This window comes from Lipotes vexillifer, unplaced genomic scaffold, assembly GCF_000442215.2.
Source record: "Lipotes vexillifer unplaced genomic scaffold, Lipotes_vexillifer_v1.1 scaffold668, whole genome shotgun sequence".
Classification (NCBI taxonomy): domain Eukaryota; kingdom Metazoa; phylum Chordata; class Mammalia; order Artiodactyla; family Lipotidae; genus Lipotes; species Lipotes vexillifer.
This window is the reverse complement of record NW_006785319.1, coordinates 3371857-3391885: the sequence shown is the minus strand read 5'-3', so window position 1 is coordinate 3391885 and position 20029 is coordinate 3371857. Positions and strand designations below refer to the sequence as shown.

At 47.4% G+C, this 20029-nt stretch overlaps 1 protein-coding gene across 4 annotated transcripts in view; it reads left to right on the top strand.

Moving 5' to 3' along the window:
* The window catches only part of CLCN3 (Cl-/H+ antiporter 3), a 68792-nt gene extending 52027 nt beyond the window's left edge, over positions 1-16765 (top strand). For 3 of the 4 annotated variants that reach the window (XM_007457373.1, XM_007457372.1, XM_007457374.1), the window contains 5 exons: positions 1-226; positions 2406-2592; positions 5113-5511; positions 10676-10892; positions 16607-16697. The exon at positions 1-226 is cut by the window's left edge and continues 2 nt beyond it. In XM_007457373.1, the coding sequence (XP_007457435.1) occupies positions 1-226; positions 2406-2592; positions 5113-5511; positions 10676-10892; positions 16607-16697 (1120 nt within the window). Of the gene's footprint in view, positions 227-2405; positions 2593-5112; positions 5512-10675; positions 10893-15011; positions 15088-16606 lie in introns of all 4 variants that reach the window. The other variant, XM_007457371.1, reaches the window with a different exon arrangement.
* The last annotated feature ends 3264 nt before the right edge of the window (positions 16766-20029 follow it).

The window sequence follows — 20029 nt, the reverse complement described above, 5'->3', positions numbered from 1 at the left end:
CTACACGAGGCTCAACACCAGCGAACTGATTAAAGAGCTTTTCACAGACTGCGGCCCCCTGGAATCCTCTTCTCTCTGTGACTACAGAAATGACATGAACGCCAGTAAAATCGTTGATGACATTCCTGATCGTCCGGCAGGCCTTGGAGTATATTCAGCTATATGGCAGTTATGCTTGGCACTCATATTTAAAATCATAATGACAGTGTTCACTTTTGGTATCAAGGTAGGTGCTCCTGTGAGGTGATGTGTAAGTAGTCTTGGCGTGTTCAGCACTTGTATGTGGAATGAGAAATGAAAGTTTTATCTAAAGATGGTTGCTTCGTAAATGTAGGCTGAAAAAGTTATCTTTTGGGTTCAATTTTTAGTAACGAAAAGAAGAGTTTTTTAGGAGATATTGTTGAGCATGGTATCTCTTGCTGGGTTGACAACTTATCCCAAACCCAGCAGCTTAAGAGAATCGCTTACTGTGCCCTTGATGTTGGGTCAGTAGGATGGGAAGGTCTCAGCTGGGCATATTGTGTTCGTGGTCAGTTCCACGGTTGTCATCAAGATACGGCTCGGCTGGTTATTTCAAAGCCATTCGTGTGTCAGGTACCTGGGCTGGGCAGGTTCAGACAGCTGGGCTCCTGCACTGCCTGTCTGTCTCTGGTTTTTCCCTCGTGGCGGCCTCAGGGTGGGTAGATTCCTCACATGGTGGCAGTTCAGGGTCCCCAGAGAGTGGTTCCAAGAGGACTGTTTCTAACCTAGCCAAGGATGTCCTGCAGCACACCTCCTGTTGAGTTCTGTTTCTCTGTGCGGTCACAGAGGCCCCGGGTTCAAGGAGGGGACGCACACTCTACCTCAGAGTGGGAAGGGGTGTCAGAGAATTCATCATCACGTTTTAAAACCATTTTTAGTAGCTTCCTGTTGCTGCTGTGACAAATTACCACTAAATCACATACATTTATTACAGTTCTGGACCTCAGAAATCCAAATTGGATCTCCCTGGGCTAAAGTGAAGGTGCAAACAGGGATTTACGGAGGTTCGGGGGGAGAGTCCGTCTTCCTGCCTTTTCCAGCCTCCACGTGCCTTGGTTCCTGGCCCCCTTCCTTCATCCTCACAGCCACGGCTGGTCAAGTCTTTGCTTTATCTCAGCATTCTGACACGAACTCTTCTAAAGCCTTCTTTCACATTTAAAAAGCCTTTGTGATTACTTCAGGCCCACTCATATCATCGGGGTAATCTCCTGTTTTCAGGTCAGCTGATTAAACAACCCTGCGGCGACGATTCCCAGGAATTAGGGTGTGGGTGTTTGTGGGGAGCCCTTACTCTGCCTCCTATATCGCTGTGGGATGTTGGCTGGAGAGGGCCCTGTGGGCTCAGAGATCAGTCACTAGGCCTGGGGGCACCAGGCCTTTCCACCCAGGGTTTCAGGCAGCTAGGCCTTGTGCCCTGGGACATTGCTTCTTTTGAATTTATGAAAGTGAGAATAACATTCATCAGTTAGTGATTTGCCAGAGATGTAATTCTTACGATCATCAGTGATGTGTGTGGGAATCAGATGTCTGTCCTTCGGACTGTTGTTCTTTAAAGGCCGGCCCCTGTGGCTGACGCAGCTGCTACCATTCACTAGTGACACACCACCGCAAGCCACAGGGAGGACAGCTGCAGCTCAGCAGACTGCAGCGGCAGCAGCCTTTGAACCACGGTCTCTCTCTTCTGTTGTGCTCTGCCTTAGTCCACTGGGCATAAGGGTTAAGTGATAGAAAAGCCATGAAGTTTCCCCTTTTTTCATAGTGAATCAAGTTAGAAGAGCCACTAAAGCCCCCACTTCTGCAGGGAGTTTGCTCTGTAAATCCAGCTTTCTCCCACGGAAGCCAGAGGCAGCGGGCAGGCCGCCAAGGCCCACGTTGCCCTCCACTGTGGCTGAGGGCCTACCTAATGGGAGAGTGAAACGTCTGTTTTGATCCCTTCTATGTGCGTATTCTTTTCATGACCTGACACAGTCGTCAACATGTATTGCTCTGTGCTGGGCTCGTTTCGTGCCCGGCAGGTTGGAGCTGTTGGTCTTTTAATACTGGTTAAATAGTTGGTCTGTACTGTTCCTGGTTTCCTCACTAAATTGAATCAAGAAAACTGTGCACCTTTTAATCATTTCATGTATGTGTGTATGTAAGGGACCGGCATGAAGAGACCCCTGAGCTAAAGGAGAAATAACTCTTGGGTCACCTTCTCTTTGGGCTGGGGAGTGTGGGTTGTTACTTTGTAACTGAGCTGGTGGGATTGTTGCCCTTACAGTTAGAACAAGGGTTTGCTGTAGTTCCCTTTGCACCAGGATTTTGCATTGGCCTCAAGGCTTAGACCATCGGTCTGGAGCAGGCGCGTAGAGGACATGCCTCACCGAGCGCTTGCCCCGTTGCAGGTCCCGTCCGGCTTGTTCATCCCCAGCATGGCCATCGGCGCGATCGCCGGCCGCATCGTGGGCATCGCAGTGGAGCAGCTGGCCTACTATCACCACGACTGGTTCATCTTCAAGGAGTGGTGTGAGGTTGGGGCCGACTGCATCACCCCCGGTCTTTACGCCATGGTCGGCGCAGCCGCGTGCTTAGGTAACGGGGCCCTGCGCGTGCACGCGTGTGTCTGTGGCTGAGAGAGGAGTGGGGTGGGGGAGGAGGGCACGGCAAGGAACGTGGCCTGTGCGGCACTGGTTTTCATCTCGCCAGCCCCTGCACACTTGTTAAAGCAAAACAGTTAACATCTTTTTAATATCGCATGATGCTGTAGGGCAGAAAACATCTCACTACAACAGAGGCTTGATTTGAATCCTGGCCAAGGAGGTGTTTGTTTTTTCGTTGTCGGGGTGCTTGGCTTACCTGCAGCCCCTCTAGTGTGGTTCCTGGGTTAGCGCTCAGCAGAGCTTCGGGGTACCTTTACTCTGCCTCTGCAGAGGTTCCCCGTCAGCCTTAGTAGAAGGTCCTTTACAAGGCTGCCTCCATTTAACATGCATTTACAGCCGAAGGAGAAAGCTAACTAGTGTTCTAAGGCAAGGAAAAGCAGAATGTCTGCATTACATTCTTAAGAGTCTGTTTCTCTTGGACATGAAAAATCATTATTTTATTTTATATTTAAAATGTCAACTAAACTTTGGTTATAATATTTAATTATAATTGGTATTTTGACTCAGTTTTGTTCAGTGAGCCAGAATTGTGTAGTTATTGATCTTCCAAAGTGTAATATTAAATGAAAGTGTTGGGAAGAATCGTTTTCTGCAGAGCAGCAAGTAGGCATCCACTTTGTGATGAGCGCTGCGTGGGGTGCGGTGAGCGGTACAGAAAGAAGTGTGAGCGTGGGCCCTCCCCTCACGAGACGCGGGTGGGGGGACAAGGCCGGCGCTGGTTAAACGGAGGAGCACGGCACGGGGCGATGGGCCCCAGCGCAGGAGCGTCGTCATGGGCCCTGCGGGGATCCAGAGGGAGGATGGCAGCAGGGGCTCTGGAAGAGGAGCAGGGTTGGAAGCAGCTGCCTTTGTTGAAGAGGGGAGTGGTGTGCAGGCAGCGGGGTCGGGACGGGTGAACTCGGCACGCGGGGGGCTTTGGCGAGCCTGGCAGTGTTGGAGTAGAGAGTGCCTTTTGGGCACCTTGGGAAAGAAAGGTGGATTGGTGAGAAGGAGGCAGTGACTTATGTCAGGATGAATTTCTATTTGGAATCGGTCAGGTCCGTGGCAGGGTTGTGGCTTTGCCATTTTTAGTGGGATGATTTTGGGAAAATTCCTTTACTGCTTGACTTTTATCTTTCTTATCTTTAAAATGGAAATAATAACTACTTATTTCCTACAGTTGTTTTTCAGGATTATGTAAAATAAAATGCATATAAAGCTGTTAGCACAGTGCCTGGTAAAATACATGCTCGGTTAAAAAAATAAAAGCCTTCGTAAACCACCTAGGGCATCCCTGGCATAGTGTAGATACCTAATATATAGTAGGTTCTTTCTCCCTTCTATTTTTAGGTTAAAAAACAAAAAGGAAGAGCTTTAGCTTCACACAGTGTCAACTGACAAGCCCTGGTAGGTTTTTGAGCAAAGGAGCAGCATGGTGAAAGTAGCACTTAGGGAAGGTTAACCTGGGGACATGGCTTATAAAGTGGATGGAAGGTAATGGGGCCCGCAGTCAGGGAGGTTAGACGAAACAGTGTTCAAATTCAGGAGCTGAGACTTGAGGGTCTGACTAGGTGGGTAATAGTGAGAATACTGAGAAAGGGACCCCTAGATAGATGTTTGCAGAGCACATCAGCTAGGACTAGGTGAGAGTCTAGATGTTGGGATACAGTAAAGGGATGAACCAGGAGTGGCCACTGGCTTGTCAGGAGGAGTGTGTTGTCTGGTCCTGGAGTTGGGGGCCGGGGTGGCAGCTCTCTGGGGGAGAGGAGGGGTCTGGCTTTGCGTGTGTGATGGTTTCTGCGACAGTGGGTGCCCCAGAGTCTTCACAGTTGGAAATGAGACCAGCGTAGCCAGAAGATAAGGTGTGGGTAAGCCAGAGACACGGGGCAGACACAGCGTGGGTGGAGGGGCCTGGGTCAGGGAGGCCTCAGCAGAGAGCTGGGTTCACAGTGGTGCTTTGGTAGGTACCTGGAGTAGTTCAGGTGAGTTTTCTAAGCGGGGGCATTACGCTGTTAACAGAAACCGCAAGGCGTCAGAGTGTTTTATTCATTTTGAAGAGATTTAGAGGGGAGAAATGTATTAATTTAATATTCTTCCCACGAGTTTAACTTGTAAATTGGTAGTAAGCAAGTTAGCTATGATGTGCTGCACCAAGTTCTTTAAGAATTAATTGTAAGCTTTTATAGTGGTGAAATTATGTCTTTGTGATAGCAGTAAACCAAAATGGCAAACTGTATTAGTTGGTCAGCTGTGATTTTTTTATCTGAAGTAAGCCAGTTTTAAAATGTTATTTTAATAGTCTTCTGTGTTATGAACAAAGAAGATTGGTTTCTCTAGATCTTATTAAAATAGCGATGATCCTTTTCACTAAGTTCTGTTTATAATTTGTGACCGCCTGCCTAGTGCAGAAATTCTACCACCGTGGATTGATGAGGACCCTGCCCTTCCTGACCTGTGGTCTTATTTTTTTCAGGTGGTGTGACAAGGATGACTGTGTCCCTGGTGGTCATTGTTTTTGAGCTCACTGGAGGCTTGGAGTATATTGTTCCCCTGATGGCCGCAGTAATGACCAGTAAATGGGTTGGAGATGCCTTTGGGAGGGAAGGCATTTATGAAGCTCACATCCGGCTAAATGGATACCCTTTCTTGGATGCAAAAGAAGAATTCACTCATACCACCCTGGCTGCCGATGTCATGAGACCTCGGAGGAGTGACCCTCCCCTGGCCGTCCTGACCCAGGACAACATGACCGTGGATGACATAGAAAACATGATTAACGAGACCAGCTACAATGGCTTTCCTGTCATAATGTCCAAAGAGTCTCAGAGATTAGTGGGATTTGCCCTCAGAAGAGACCTGACAATTGCAATAGGTACCCTTTTAAAGAACTACACACACATAGATGTCTATCTATGTCTCTGTCTGTTGGTATCTATATACCTAGGTGGACGAATATAAATATGTAATAGATTTCTGAAAGAAAGGAAAGCTATAACATTTAATTGGTTGGGTTCGTGTGGACAAGTGGTGTATTTTATGTCTCATAATATCTTAGGTTCTTTAGGATAGGAATTTACCCTTCCGTGGGATGTTTTCCAGCTAAATACTGTTTTATCGTTTGATTTGGCATTGGTATCAGGCACTGGAGTCCAGCCTTTTCTTTTCTCACTCAGATAAGTCTTGTTAAGTTGACAGTTTTCATAATAGCATGTTATATAAGGCCTTAGTAACTGCTGAGGCATACAGCTAAATACCTTCTTGTAGTTAATAAAGTTGGCTTATTTGAATGCAAGTTACAGAAAACATCATCTTTGGTCTGTCTCATGTCAGATCCGTAGAGTTTTGCTTTTTCAATTTTTGGATGTAGATTTACAGTATTAACTTGTAATATATAGTTTAAAGCAGCGGTCCCCAACCTTTTTGGCACCAGGGGCTGGTTTCATGGAAGACAGTTTTTCCACGGACGGGGCAGGTGGGTAGGGGTGAGGGATGGCTCAGGCGGCGATGCAAGCGATGGGGAGCAGCCGATGAAGCTTCATTCGCTCGCCCGCCTGCCCATCACTCACCTCCTGCTGTGTGGCCCAGTTCCTAACAGGCCGTGGACCGGTACTGGCCCGGGGTTGGGGACCCCTGGTTTAAAGCGAAAAAAATTATAGAGATTTTATTTTTGGTTAAATGCCAGGTTGAAAAAGTATATAAGGCATTAACCATCCTGTGTTATTTCTTGGATAGAAATTAAACTTCTGAGGAGGAGGAAGCCAGTTTTGTTCCTCCGAAAGTTATTTATCCCCTTTCCTTGTAGTCCTGCAGTATTGATGAGGAGCCCAATCAGGCTTCAGTCCTTTCTACACAATCTGACGCCTCTTCCCAAACCCCCAGAGGTAATAGAGCGACGGTCCCCAACCTTTTTGGCCCTAGGGACCGGTTTCGTGGAAGACAGTTCCTCCGCGGACGGGGTGGGGGGGGTAGGGGTGGGGGATGGCTCAGGCGGTGATGCGAGCAATGGGGAGCGGCCGATGAAGCTTCGCGCGCTTGCCCGCCACTCACCTCCTGCCGCGCGGCTTGGTTGCTAACAGGCCACGCGCTGGTACCGGTCTGTGGCCCAGGGGTTGGGGACCCCTGTGATAGAGGGTATTTTCGTCCAGCCATTGCTTTGATACTCCTGGTGTTCAGTAGAGGACTCGGAGCTGAAAATGTAGAGCGTTCAGCCTGTCCCCAAAGGTCATTCCAGTGAGCCTGTCACCTCCCTCCAACTTACCTCTGTGGCCAAAGGGTTGTAAAATATTTCAGTTCTTGAGCCACTTGAAGAGGGAAGGCTGGATGGTGTAGATGGGCAGCATATCTCAAGGCAAACTGGAAGCTCTCAGTTTACAAGAGCTATTCAAGCAAAAAGAAGAAAGAAAGAAAAGAAAAGAGCCTATGCAGAATATCCAGTTCAGCTAAGGAAAAGGCTGCAGCTTTGGGAGACTTGCTCAAAGCCTAGCATTCCCTTGAGCTGATAGACCGGTAGTTGTCCGAGTGGGCGGAGTGTGTGTTAGATGTGGCCGCGTTCAAGTGTTTCAGTCTCTGAGCGTCACCACGGCCGACCTACAGTCGGAGAAGAGTCTCGCTGTCCACACTTTGTTCATTACGTTGTAATAGTAAAAGCAAAAAAGAAAAGGGTCAGAATTTTGGAATTTATGTAGAAATCTAAAGGAAAAAAAGCCCAGGTTTTTAAAAGATAAAGTGGTAAAGTTAAGAATTATTTATATTCCCATTGATTCTGTGGACATATTTTTAAAAGTTGATTTTATTACTGTCTTGAGAAATAGAACATTGGGGATAGAAGATAATGGCAGTTTAAGGGAACTAGGGGTACTACTTTAGATGTGTGAAATAGCAACTCATGTCATCAGAAGGGTTAGTCACAGCATGATTTTCTTTAACACACCTTAAATATTTGCCAGCATATATTTTGGTAAAGTTTTAGTTTTTGAATGGGAGAAATAGACCTGTACACTAGCGTTTTGTATATAATATGTAGTTTATAGATATTTATATAAAATAGTTTATCAAAGGACCGAAAGGAATGCTTGAATAAATTGTGAACTATATACTATGTCTGGGGGTGGAAAACTCAAGATTTTCAAAGAGCAGTTTTCTCCAAATTTATTTATAAACTCAGCATTAAATTTTATGTTATATCGTTAAAAATATTTTTTTAGTTTTTTTAAAATTTTATTTTATTTTTGGCTGAGTTGGGTCTCTGTTGCTGCGCGTGGGCTTTCTCTAGTTGCGGTGAGCGGGGGCTACTCTTGGTTGCAGCGCGCGGGCTTCTCATTGCAGTGGCTTCTCTTGTTGCGGAGCACAGGCTCTAGGGCGTGTGGGCTCCACAGTTGTGGCACGCAGGCTCAGTAGTTGTGGCTCACAGGCTGTAGAGCACAGGCTCAGTAGTTGTGGCGCACGGGCTTAGTTGCTCCACGGCATGTGGGATCTTCCCAGACCAGGGCTGGAACCCGTGTCCTCTGCATTGGCAGGCGGGTTCTTAACCACTGCGCCACCAGGGAAGTCCCTTTTTTTAGTTTGTATGTAGATAGTACATTCACATAGTTCAAATTTGAGAAGATTAAAAGTTTATGGTGATGAATTGCCATGCAGAGAAAGAAAAAAAAAAGGTATATAATGAAAAATCTCTCACCCATGACCTCGTAATCACCAATTTAGCTCTGTAGGCAACTGTCTCCTTGGCTTCTTATGTTTTCTGTAGGTATCATTCTCTGCCTGTGTAAGTAAGTGTATACATTTTCTCCTTTTTTATAAAACGAGTCATAACATGCTACCCAATACGTGCTGTTCTGTGTCTTGTTTTTTTCACTAAACAATGTTTTCTTGGACATCTTTCCAAATCATTTTATTTTTAACAGCTACACAGTACTCCACTGAGTGGATGTACTGTGGAATACATCATGATTTTTAAAATCTGCTTCCCGCTGATGGACATTTAAGATGTTTTCAGCCTTGCCACGTATCTGATAACCTTGTGTACTTGACATTTTGCCTGTGCAGATGTAGGGGAGTGCTAGAAATGGAATCGCTGGACCAGAGAGTTAGTGCATTTGTAATTTTGTGAGGTGTTTTCAGATTGCACGAAGTCGTGGTTCTGCCATGGACTCTCACCAGGAGTAGATGACAGTCTGCTGTGTTAAAGTTTAGTCCAAATGGAGAGACATTTCTTCTGCATTTTTTTTGTCCAGATGTAAAAGTGAGGCTGAATGCTTTTTTATAGATTTGTTTAAAATGAAGCATATATTTAATAGTACATTTATAGTGTGAACTGAATCATCTTTCCTGTTTTCCACCTTAAGGTATAAAAGTGTACTTGCTCCTTTCTGATTATGTGCTAGGAGCTGTGAGTTTTACAGGGAGATTCTTAATGCATGAGAACTCGAATACCGTTGACATATTGAACCCGATTAGAAAGGTAATGGCGCAGTGACAGTTAGGCTGCTCCCCTTGTTGTACTTTTCTCCTGCCCCCTCGGGAGCTTCTGTTCAGAGTAAAGCTTTAGCTTGTGCACCTGGGAGAGAGGATCTGCTGAAAGTTTTCCCCATGGCAGTATTATTATCAGCCTTAGACTGTGAAACAGCGTTTACTCAATAATCCGAACTGCAGTACATGGACCAGCCTTTTGTTTATCTCTTTGTAGGAGTTCAAATTAGCTTTGTACCTCCTCGGGTAGTTGAAACACCATTTTATGAGTATAGAGACTTTTTTGGTTTCTGAAATTAATACAAGTGAAATTAATACAAGTGAAAGATCCCTGGGGGATGTTTTTGGAATCTGTCACTACCAGGTTTCACAGAGCAACTGTCATACATGCTAACAGCACCTCCGTTCCTCCATTCACAAGCCATTAGCCTGATGCTTCCACGAGCATTTTTCAGAAGTGATTTATGTCAGTTGCTGATGGGCTTTCTTCTTCTCTGTGCCCTTCGCATGCTTCTGAGGTGCTTTAGGGAATCCTGGCGCCGGGACGTCACTGACCGTGACAGCACAGTGAAGCAGGGCCTTGCCGGACGGAAGGAGAAGGCGTTGTGGTGTGTGTTTGTGAGCTGGGCTCCCTGCTCTTGTAGGGCTGATGCCTGTTACTTCGGCTTACATATTTTTGCGGCAAGACTCATGTTCAGGATGTGTTCAGTATGGCACGTAGGATATTTGTGCACGCAGCTTGGGATTCATACTAACGAGGAGCGCAAGCTCTTACACTTTGCTTGTGTGTGTTCTCTCCCTTCTGCGGGTTTCCTTCTCTTCCCCACGGTCTCCGCCCCTCCTCTGCCGTTTTCTGCGTCCTGGCCACCTGTTGTCTCACAGTTTGAGAGGTGGCAGAGAGGAAGTAGGCACAGGACAGGAGCACTTGAGGCGGAGCCCCAGAAAGCGGGAATGAACGGAGCCTGTGCAGATAAACCTCGAAAGTCGCTCGGTGTCCGTTCCGTGTGTAACTGTACTTTCAACCCACCTCATGACGCACCTAGAAAGTCAAGCTTGAACATCAGAAAAGAGGAAGAACTAGCCGGTTCACAGGGGTAGGACAGACAACACGGTCCAGGCAAGGATGAGATTCTCTGTGGTCCCGCCTCCAAGGCAGGAGGAGTGGCCCACGGCACAGGCAGGCCGCTCGGGGGTGCGTTCCTTTAGTCAGTGGTGCTCTCGTTACTTGTGTGCCTTTAAAAGCCCGTATTCCCAGTATGCTTCCTTGTCCCCCAAAGTTAGACCACAGCAAAGAAAATTATACCATGATATAATTATACCACAAGTATTTTATTTGCATGAAGATGATTTGTTATTGGTGGATCCTAATTCTGTCTATTTTAAGAAATTGCTAAATGGCTTTTCAGTCCATTTTTTTCTTGGTTAGGAAGATGGGAGAAGAAAGAGGGGACCGAAAGGATACGTTTATTTATTGTTTTAAATCTCTGAATAAGCAGCTTGTCCTGAAAACAAAACAAGCAAAAGAAAACCTACCAATTTTTAATCTTTGGTCTTCTCTGTCTCTTCAGAGAGTGCCAGAAAAAAACAGGAAGGGATAGTGGGCAGTTCTCGCGTGTGCTTCGCACAGCACACCCCGTCCCTCCCAGCAGAGAGTCCCCGGCCACTGAAACTCCGCAGCATCCTTGACATGAGCCCATTCACGGTCACGGACCACACGCCCATGGAGATCGTGGTGGACATCTTCCGGAAGCTGGGCCTGCGGCAGTGCCTGGTCACGCACAACGGGTGAGTGTGCTCGGCCCGGCCGCCGCCAGCCTGCGGGACGCTCTGAGGGAGCCCGGTCAGCCCCATCGCCCTCCCCGGGAGGGGGTTCCTCGGAGTCCCACTTACCAACGGCGAGCAGAGTGTCAACTGCCAGGTCTTTGCCAAAACAGGAAGTGACATTTCTCAGGAGCACTTTGGAGCTGCAGGGAGCCAGAGGCGTCATGGTGCGGGGTGGGCGGGGTCCGACTGAGGATGTTTCCCCTATTAGAGGGCGGCGGAGCCCGCGGCCTGCAGCGCCGCGGCACCCTGTTCTCTTTTCGTAAGTATGCCATGGTTAGAGTATTCATCTCCAGTACAGTGATAGCTTTCTAAATGTTTTGCTGTTTACTCTTTGATTTATCGTGTAATGAGGGAAATCATATATAATTAAACGAGGTTTGTGAATTAAATGAAAGCCTTTCGCAGACGCTTTGTTTCTGCTTTTCTGTGGTCTCCATCCACAAATCTTTTGAATAAGGTGCTGGCAGATGAACACCAGTGCACTTAAAATGTATAAATTGACTTCTCTGCCCTTTGCACGTAAACTGGCCGTGTTTCCCCACGGTAGGAGTGTGGGGAGGTATGGCCTGGCGGGTGTCAGGCAGCGCGGAGACGCACTGCGGGCCCGCCTCGGCACACGGGCCTCAGCCCGGCGTTGTGCCCCTGCTCCTGGGCTGGCATCTGCCTCCTGCCCTTTCTCTCTGGGCCCCTTGATCCCTACTGCATGGCTCTTCCCACTTGGAATCCTCAGGCACAGTGTTTTACCTGCAGGCTGATGACAGCAAGGCTGGACTGTGTGTAGACGGGATGATTCCCCTGCGCCGCGTGAGGCTCCTGGAAACACCGCACACTTAGAGGACCCAGCGGTTTAACAAACAGTCCCGTAGGGACAAAGCACACGACCCCTCTGTAGAGAAAGGAGGGAAAGCGAACACCTCCCGATGGGACACCTCCTTCGAGTTTCTCGTTTACCTCTGCGGCCCCCTGCACAGAGGTGGTCTTCGAGGCTGGGGAGATGTGTCCAGGCATGTGGTCAGCACGGCGTAGCTCAGGGGTCAGGTAGCCTTCCAGCTCAGAAGCCTAGCCTCTTGCTGCTTTACGTGGTGATTGACCAATAGAGTCTGTCTTCTTTCTTTGTGATTTCTTAAACTACTGTTTTCTTGGACAGTATATTAGCCTGTATTGGGTTAGGAACAGAAACAGAAAGCTAGAGAACTCGATCCATGATTGGTGTTTCAACTGTGCCAACCGGCTAAGATTAAGTCTAGGTAAGAGGAAATAAATCATTTGAGGGATGCAGCTCTTGATCAAGGGCAGGGAGTCTGACGATCAAATGCCACAGATACTGATGGGAGAAGAGATGTATGTTGTAAAATTACTACTTTCTTCTGTTTAATGTTTGATTTAAAGAGTAATGGTACCAGATTTCATTGTTTAAAAAGCTTAATAAGTACACACTAAATGGAGTACCTTTTCATGAAGGTTTGGGGTCCTTTTAGTAATGAATGGCTCACTTGGAAGCCTAGCTGAGTGAGCTGGCTTATTAAACGTTGACCTGCTCTGTGTTGCTCTCTGTGCCTGGCGTGGCTTGTCCTCCTGTGTCATAACAAGTGTGGATGTCATTCTCCAGTCCCGGTGGAGCATGTCACAGGCTGTGTGGGTTCATGCCCGTCGTGCACCCTGCTGACGGAGTTCAGGTTCTCAGCAGCACGGATGCTGGAAAGGAGTGAAGGGGTGGGGGGACAGCTGATGAGGATCTTACCTGATCCCGCCTGTTTGTAAGAAAGCATGGGGTGGGAGGTGGCTTTTTATGTTTATTGGCCTTGATGATATTTTCCTTACTTAATAGATTGGTAGATAAAAGAAGAGAGCTCATCTCTTCTGCATTTTAGTGGAGAGTCTAATGGTCAACATGTTACAGTTCATACTGGGTCCTTCGAGGTGGAAAATAACTATGTATCTGGGGGGAAGGAGACCTGAGGAACCTAGAGTCTGAGACGCAAGGAGAAAGTGAGACTAGGCGGGTGTCTGTCAGCGTTGAAGATTCCCCATGTCTTGTATTCTGATTAGCAGAATTTCTTAAAATCTTTTAGTCTTGGTGGAACCAGCAGGATGTTAACTAGAATGGCTCAAAAAAGAGGTCCGTGACCATATGCGTTTGTAAAGTGTTGGATTAAATACAGTTGAGGTTCTTTACTGTGGAGCTTCTCAGAGGGGAGTGAACAGCAAACGTGGTTTTCCAAACGTGCACCCTTTAGGGGAGGAAAACGGGAGCAGAGGAACTCCTGGAACTCGTGTTTCTTGGAAACCAGTATTGATACTTTGGGAAGATGCTGGGTCATGCCCTGTCCACTCTGACGTCATTGTTCGCCACCCCCCACCCCCACCCCCTGCCACCTCCAGGGAACAGAAAGTTGTTTCCTACGTGAATCACATTTTGCATTGATTTCCTTGCGCTTCTGAAAGTAATAAAGCAGCACTGAATTTGCCCTTGTTACTCTCAAATCTCTTTTCTCCAGTAACTAAAGAGAGGAAATAGGTGTATTTCCTCCTTTTTAGGGCTGTTACTTGGTAAATACGAAGATTACTTTAGAAGTCTATAAATTTGCCATTGTGTCTTTAATAAATTCGTGACTGTCCTCACGGTGTACCTTGCGGTTTGGCAGAGGTTACTAACACCTTAGCTGAAATTAATCATTGTATGTAGCTGGGTAGAAAAGAATGAGTAAGAACTAAACTGCGATTCTTTTACTGAATTGTCAGGATGCTCACATTTCTTGATTCCAGCTCTAAATGCAAGTGAATTGACGGTTTTTGTCTGTTTTACCTCAGACATTTAGTGAGAGAAGAACACCTACTGAGTTAGTGTTTATTTTATGTAGTGCATTTTTTGAGCCTTTTGGAGGGAAACTGGCTCCCATGCTCTGAGAACTGTTCAGTTAATCTTTGTTCTTAAGGAAAAGTACGTTCTTTTAAAACATAATGAGAAAAATTAGCAAAGAACCTGTTTCTGCCTTTCCCATTCCCTACCCTCCATTTGCCGCCCCGCCCCGAGCACCCCCTAGTGACTGCTTTATAACTGAGGTCGGTGGGGGACCAGAGCCTTTGACTGAACGAGGTCCCCTGTGACTCCTCCGGGAAGTCAGGATGGTCTGAGGCAGTGCCATACAGAGCTGACTTAACCAGATCACAGGGACATCCAGTCACCCTGAAGGGCACGCTGGATGGGCTTTCAGAATTCAAAGATTAAAGCTTTTTAGGGTTCTTGACATTCGCTGTCTGTATTGCCATACATTGTAGTTGAAGTCATTCACTTGCATTATAAAGCCAGTTACCAGAATTTTGTTTTAATGATTAAAAAGCAGTTGAATTATTTTCAAGTACCCTCATGAGAATTTGTTCATCATCTTGCTTGATGTTATAATAATATTAACTGAGAAATAATCATTATTTAGAGAAAAATGTATAAAATCAAAAAATCATTTTTATTAAGCTTATTTTAAGAAGCAGAATTTGGCAGGTCCTGAAAATCAGGGAGCGCATGTATTAGTCAGCTTTATTTAGTGTGCGTTTTCTTTGATTTTAATTACAAGTAATAGTCACGGGGTTTCTTAAGTCTCTTGACGGGCAAGAGGCCTGGAGTCCAGAGCCTGAGGAGCCCGGGCCGCCTCTGCCTTTTCCCCGGCAGGGTGGGCCCAGTGAGGAGGGCCGCGAGCGACATTTCAGAAATGAGAGAAGCACTCTCCTTTGTGGGAAGAATGCTGCAAATGCAACTCCATTTCAGGGTTTCGTAGCTCTGATAGATGTTGTTTCTTTGTACTTTTTTGTAGTCATCGTCATTGTGAGCTTTTGATTTTTAATTTAAAAAGGATAACCACCCACCAGTGTTTCAAATAGGATCATGTCACTTTGGAAAGTCAGTAGAATTCATGCAGTGGGACCTGGGATTTCAGATCATTTTTGTGTTTGTTTTCCTAAAGCTCATGAAAGCATTCTTATGGTTCATGTTTTAATTTTTTCTCGCATCCTCTATCATTATGATTGGAAGCCCCTCCCGCCTAATTTCTCCCGCAGTCATTAGCATCACGTGGTCTGTTGCAGGAGCGTCTTGGGGATCATCACCAAGAAGAACATGGTAGCGCACCTGGAGGAGCTGACGCGGCGCGCCGAGCCCCTGGTGATCACGCAGCTGCTCCCCAGACCCGCGGGTGGGGGGCGCGCTGTGACGTGACCGTGCACACGCCGCCAGACCTCCGGGGCCGAGGCGGGAACCTGGGGGCCGAGGCGGGAACCTGGGGGCCGTGACCCTCCCGCCCCCACACGCCCGCAGTCTGTCCACGAGGCTGGGGGCGTGTCCAGGCCCCACTGTAGGGAGGGCCAGCGGGTCCCGCCTCCCGTCAGGGTCTTTCCTTGGATTTGGGGCTGTAGGCAGTGTGGTTGGCCGGCGAGTGAACCCCCTTGGACGTTCTTGTGGCAAATACGTGCCCTCGAGGACAGCCCGCTCTGCTTACAGTGTCCCCCAGCCCCACCCCGTCTCTGTCTTGTTCCCTGGTCTTTGGCCGTCTTGTGGGGACTCTGGCTCAGACGTGGTTGTCACCGGCCTCCGTTCTCTGTCGTACCCGCAGAGTCCTGGGGCGTGGGCCCCTGTGCCCTTCGCAGGCTGTTTCTAGAACGCTGTCAGCAGCTTTGAGAGCCATGTGCGGTGGTTCTAACTGGCTCTCTGTCCCAGTGGGGTCATGACTGGAGATGATTTTGAATCATCTGATAAGTGGCCTGGCTTTGGCAGTTACTGCCTGGAACTGTCTTGCCCTGCAATTGCCATCCCTCCGTGAGACCTGTCCCAGTCCAGCACCGATCAGGCACCCCTGTTGTGCGCTAACCCTTCACAAGTGTTTCATGCATCCTGTTCTTAAAAAAAAGCTACTAACCAGAATAGTAAGTAGCTACCCATCCATTCTGCTTTCTGCCTCATCTATAATCATCTTTTAGGACTCCTTCTTGACGTTTTCACCTATCTTTTAACGTAAGCATTAACAACTCAGACTTTCATAAAAGCACTGTATCTTAACTTTTTTGACCAAAATCAAAAAAGGAAGACATTGATGACTGTACTAGAAATTTGGGTTGTCTCAGAGATTTATTCTTGGGATTCTGAAGTTTGGGATTGAAATTCTGTGTTGACCATTTTATATGCATTTTATCTCAATTGTATGTGCTTTCATGTAGATTCTGCATACAACTGGGCAATCCTTAAGTTATTTTTTTAAAGTTAGTTCATTTTGGCTTTAAAAAAAGCAGAACATTGAGGGGATTTGGTCACCAGACACTTCTTTCTTGATGCGGTGGGAACAAATTTTCCTTCTCAGGTGGGGTCAGCGTCCTTTCCTGTTCTACATCCTCCCGTCTTTGTCCCTTTCTCGCTGGCACACATTACTCAGAGTGGCTGTGCTTCAGGGGGGCCCAGTCCTCAGTCTTGGGGAAAGGACACCGAGCTGTTAGTGACGTCGTACTCGCTATATCCAAGGATGGGTGCTGGGCATTTAATTATCTTTACCAGTAAAATGCTTTTAGAAGATACAGAATCAGGCTGCTTGCTTTGCTCTACTCCTGTCAACAAAAAGGGTTTAGCTATGGATTTAGCTCCTCTTTTCTTTTCCTTTTAATTTTAATGGCAACCTTCTGTTTATCCTTTTCAGACGCCTCCTTGGTATCATCACAAAAAAAGATATCCTCCGTCATATGGCCCAGACGGCAAACCAAGACCCCGCGTCCATAATGTTCAACTGAGCCCTGTGACGTCAGAGGGAGAGGAGGCCGGGGAGGAGGCCCGCCTGCTGAGCAGCACCGCGCTTTAACCCCCTTCAGAAAAGGAAATAGAAAAGCCGGGCTGCTGCAACATGGTTTGCAGTACTGCTGGTGGAATGGAGGAGTTGTTTGGGGAGGGAAAGGAGAGAGAGACGGAGGCGAGTGAGTATCTCCCATCCCACGAGGGGGCCACGTGGTCTGCTGTCTGCACTGGATGCGCTCAGCCCGGGGTGTGGCCTGGGCCTCCCTCCACGGGGAGGGCGGCCGAGCCTGACCCCGGCCCCCGGCCCGCTCTCCAGCACCGCAGAGACGTGCCTGTTTCAGGAGGGATCCCTCTGAATTGAGCCATCTCTAAGACTGCAAGGTCTTGCCCTTTTTTAATCAAAACTTTTCTGTTTAACTCATGAAGTGTACAGTTAAAGCGTTACCTTTCTACATTCCGGACGAGCTTCTCCCTCTCCCCGCCGCCCCTTCTCTCTCGCGCTCTAACAAAGCCTCTGTAAGTTGGTGTGCCCTTTGGAAGCAGTCCTTTCTCATATTGAGATGTACTGAGGTTGTACTGAGGTTTCACACAGAAGAAGGGAGTGTTTCTTGTGCCCTTAACCCTGTAGTTTGCCCCATCACGAGATGCTGGGTGCAGTCACGTGTGCGCCGATAGGGGCCCATGGCACCGGGAAGACCTCCACGGAGGAGAAATGAGCTCTCGCTCGGGTGCCGTGTGGTTCAGAACCAACAACGGTGAACTTGACTTGTGAGGATAAACAGTTTTCTTTTTTGCTTTTTTTTCCGCCCCTCTCTGACTTTATGGATAATGTGACCTGGTCGTATGCAGATTTTGTTTCTAAAACTCCTATAATACACAAGTACTGTTGAGCGTAAGGAGACAAGATGCTGCTGTTTTGACAGTGACGAGAAGGAAGAATTCTGTTTAGCTGCACCTGGTATGAGTTGCATGTTTAAACACTGGAATTTTCTTTTTCTTGAAATTAGATCAGTCGTTTTCTTTTCTTTTCTTTTCTTTCCTCAAGGTGTTTTACTGCTGACGCTGAAGAAGAAATGTAATTCATAACTTGCACTAAATGTATATTTCTTTCTTAAAAATTTACCATTCTTATTTATATTTTTATGGATTAAAATTTATAAAATACAGATCAGTTAATATCGCACTTAAGTAATTTTACCTTTTTAATGTGATTTTTGTAGACTAATTCAGACTTAGAAATATGGAGATACGAACAAAGTTTACAGTGGGAACAAGGGTTTAAGATGTGGTTGTGGTTATTTCTCTGCGATCAGATGTGTATGGAAACCTTTTCTGATCTTTCACTGCCATCCCCTGGGTTGTCTTCTGACCTGTCCATTTTGACTCATTAACTGGAAGCTGAAACACTACATATTATTTTGCAGATTAAAACCAAAAGTTAAACACTGTTTACCTTTAAAAGAAAAATGAAATGAAAACAGTAGAATTGCAGAGGTGGCAGTTAAAACGTTAATCTGAACAGAACCTGTGAATCTTTGCATAGGTCGCGTCCAGGTGTCCAGTGACGTTTTGAATCCATCCCCACTGCACTTTTTTGCAGGATGAGTTGAAAATATACTGGGATGTGTTTGGAATTCTGGGTTTTGGAAGTATCTGACTTAATCGTGGTCTTAATTCACTATTGGCAAAGGCAGTTTACTTGAAGCACTGGCCTAAAAATTCTGGATTATGTATTTTTGGAGGCAAAAGTGAATTTTTACGGGCACATTTTCTGAAACATAACTGGCAATAAGCTGTTTTTACATTTTAGCAGTGGTTCTTCACTTCCTGGTTCTTAATATATCTGTAAGATCTGTGAGATCACGGAAGATCTTCACCATCTGGAAGGTTTATAAGATCATGAGGCCAGATTAGAGTCACAGTTGAGAGTTGAGCAAAATGTTAGGAATTTCGTGAGACCTTCTGAGTTTTGCTGTCTGCCTGCAGTTAGTGTTTTGTCCCCGTTCCTCCCCCCTTGGCCGCCTCCAGGCTTTCTTCCTGGTGTCTGGAGGGCAGTCCTTCCTGAATGATGGTCCTGTGCGTCTCCTCTCGACCTGTCATCCATGCATTTGCCCCCGAGAGGCACGGCCTCACGAAGTCACACGTGGCGTGGATTTTGTCTCCCACGTTTCCTTTCCAATTTCAGGTCCTGCTTCAGAGACTGACATCTCGGGCGGATGTTGATTTTCTTCTCGGTGTGTCCGCCCTGCTGAGACAGGGGAGGGGGGCCGTGTCTCCAGTGCGCTCGTGGTTGTCTGCGTCACTCTGTTCCACTTTTCCTTTTGGTACGTTGGGGTGTGTCTGCCTTTCAGCCAAAGGAGGGAACACTGGAGACCATGAGATCGATGTGCCTGGCTCATTGGCGAACAGATTGACCGATGTGGGTGGAGCGCCTCATTTGAGTACCCTTTTAGAGAAGGTATGATGAGAATGGGCAAGGGTGTCAGCATCTCTTCTTATTCAGCATTGTTTTCAGTTTTGGCTCATGAAGAATGCTTAGTTTGTTAATCTGTGATGTTGCCTAGAGCTGTATTTATCTGTTTTTATTTATACTCATGTAGTAAAGCTGCATATCATTACAGTAGAAATGGTTACTGTGATGAGTCAATCAGAAACTCTATTAAAATCTGTATGACAGTGTGTGGTTTGGCCTTTGATTCCCTCTGTCACCGTCCCCCGCGGTCACAGCCATGGTGCAGCCGAGGCGCCCAGCGCGCAGCCTCGAAGGTGGGGGAGGGTCGTTCCCCGTCTCTCGCGTTACAGGGCCGGTGCTGTCCTTTGCAAGCAGGAGCGACAGGGGGACAGACGCTGGGGTAACAGCGGGTGGACGTACCAGCGATGGGGTCGGCGGCGTCTGCGGCCCGCAGAGAGATGGCTCTCAGTTTGCTGTCACACCCCTGAAAGGAGACGCATGAGTCAGCGGCACCATGTGCTTTTAAGAACGAGTGTGGAGGTTTGCTGACAGAACTGCCTGCGAGGAGGTGGTGACAGGTGCGCTGTGGAAAGGCCTCCGAGGTGTCCAGCGGGAGGAGCCCGGTCCCCACGCGCCCGGTGGGCCTTGTGTCATCGCTCTCGCGTGTTGTTCACTCGACACGTGTTGAGCACCGACTGTGTGCTCAGCGCTGCTCCCTGCTCCCGAGGCCTCCGGGCACGCGGGGTGTCAGATGCTGGCACGTGTCAGGGTGCGCTGTGGTGGTTGCTGAGCACGTGTGTTTACGCGATCCCGGGGACCGCGCGCTGTCCCGGCCGGTGACTCGGGCAGAAATCCCCTGGCTCGGAGGGTCGGGGGGGG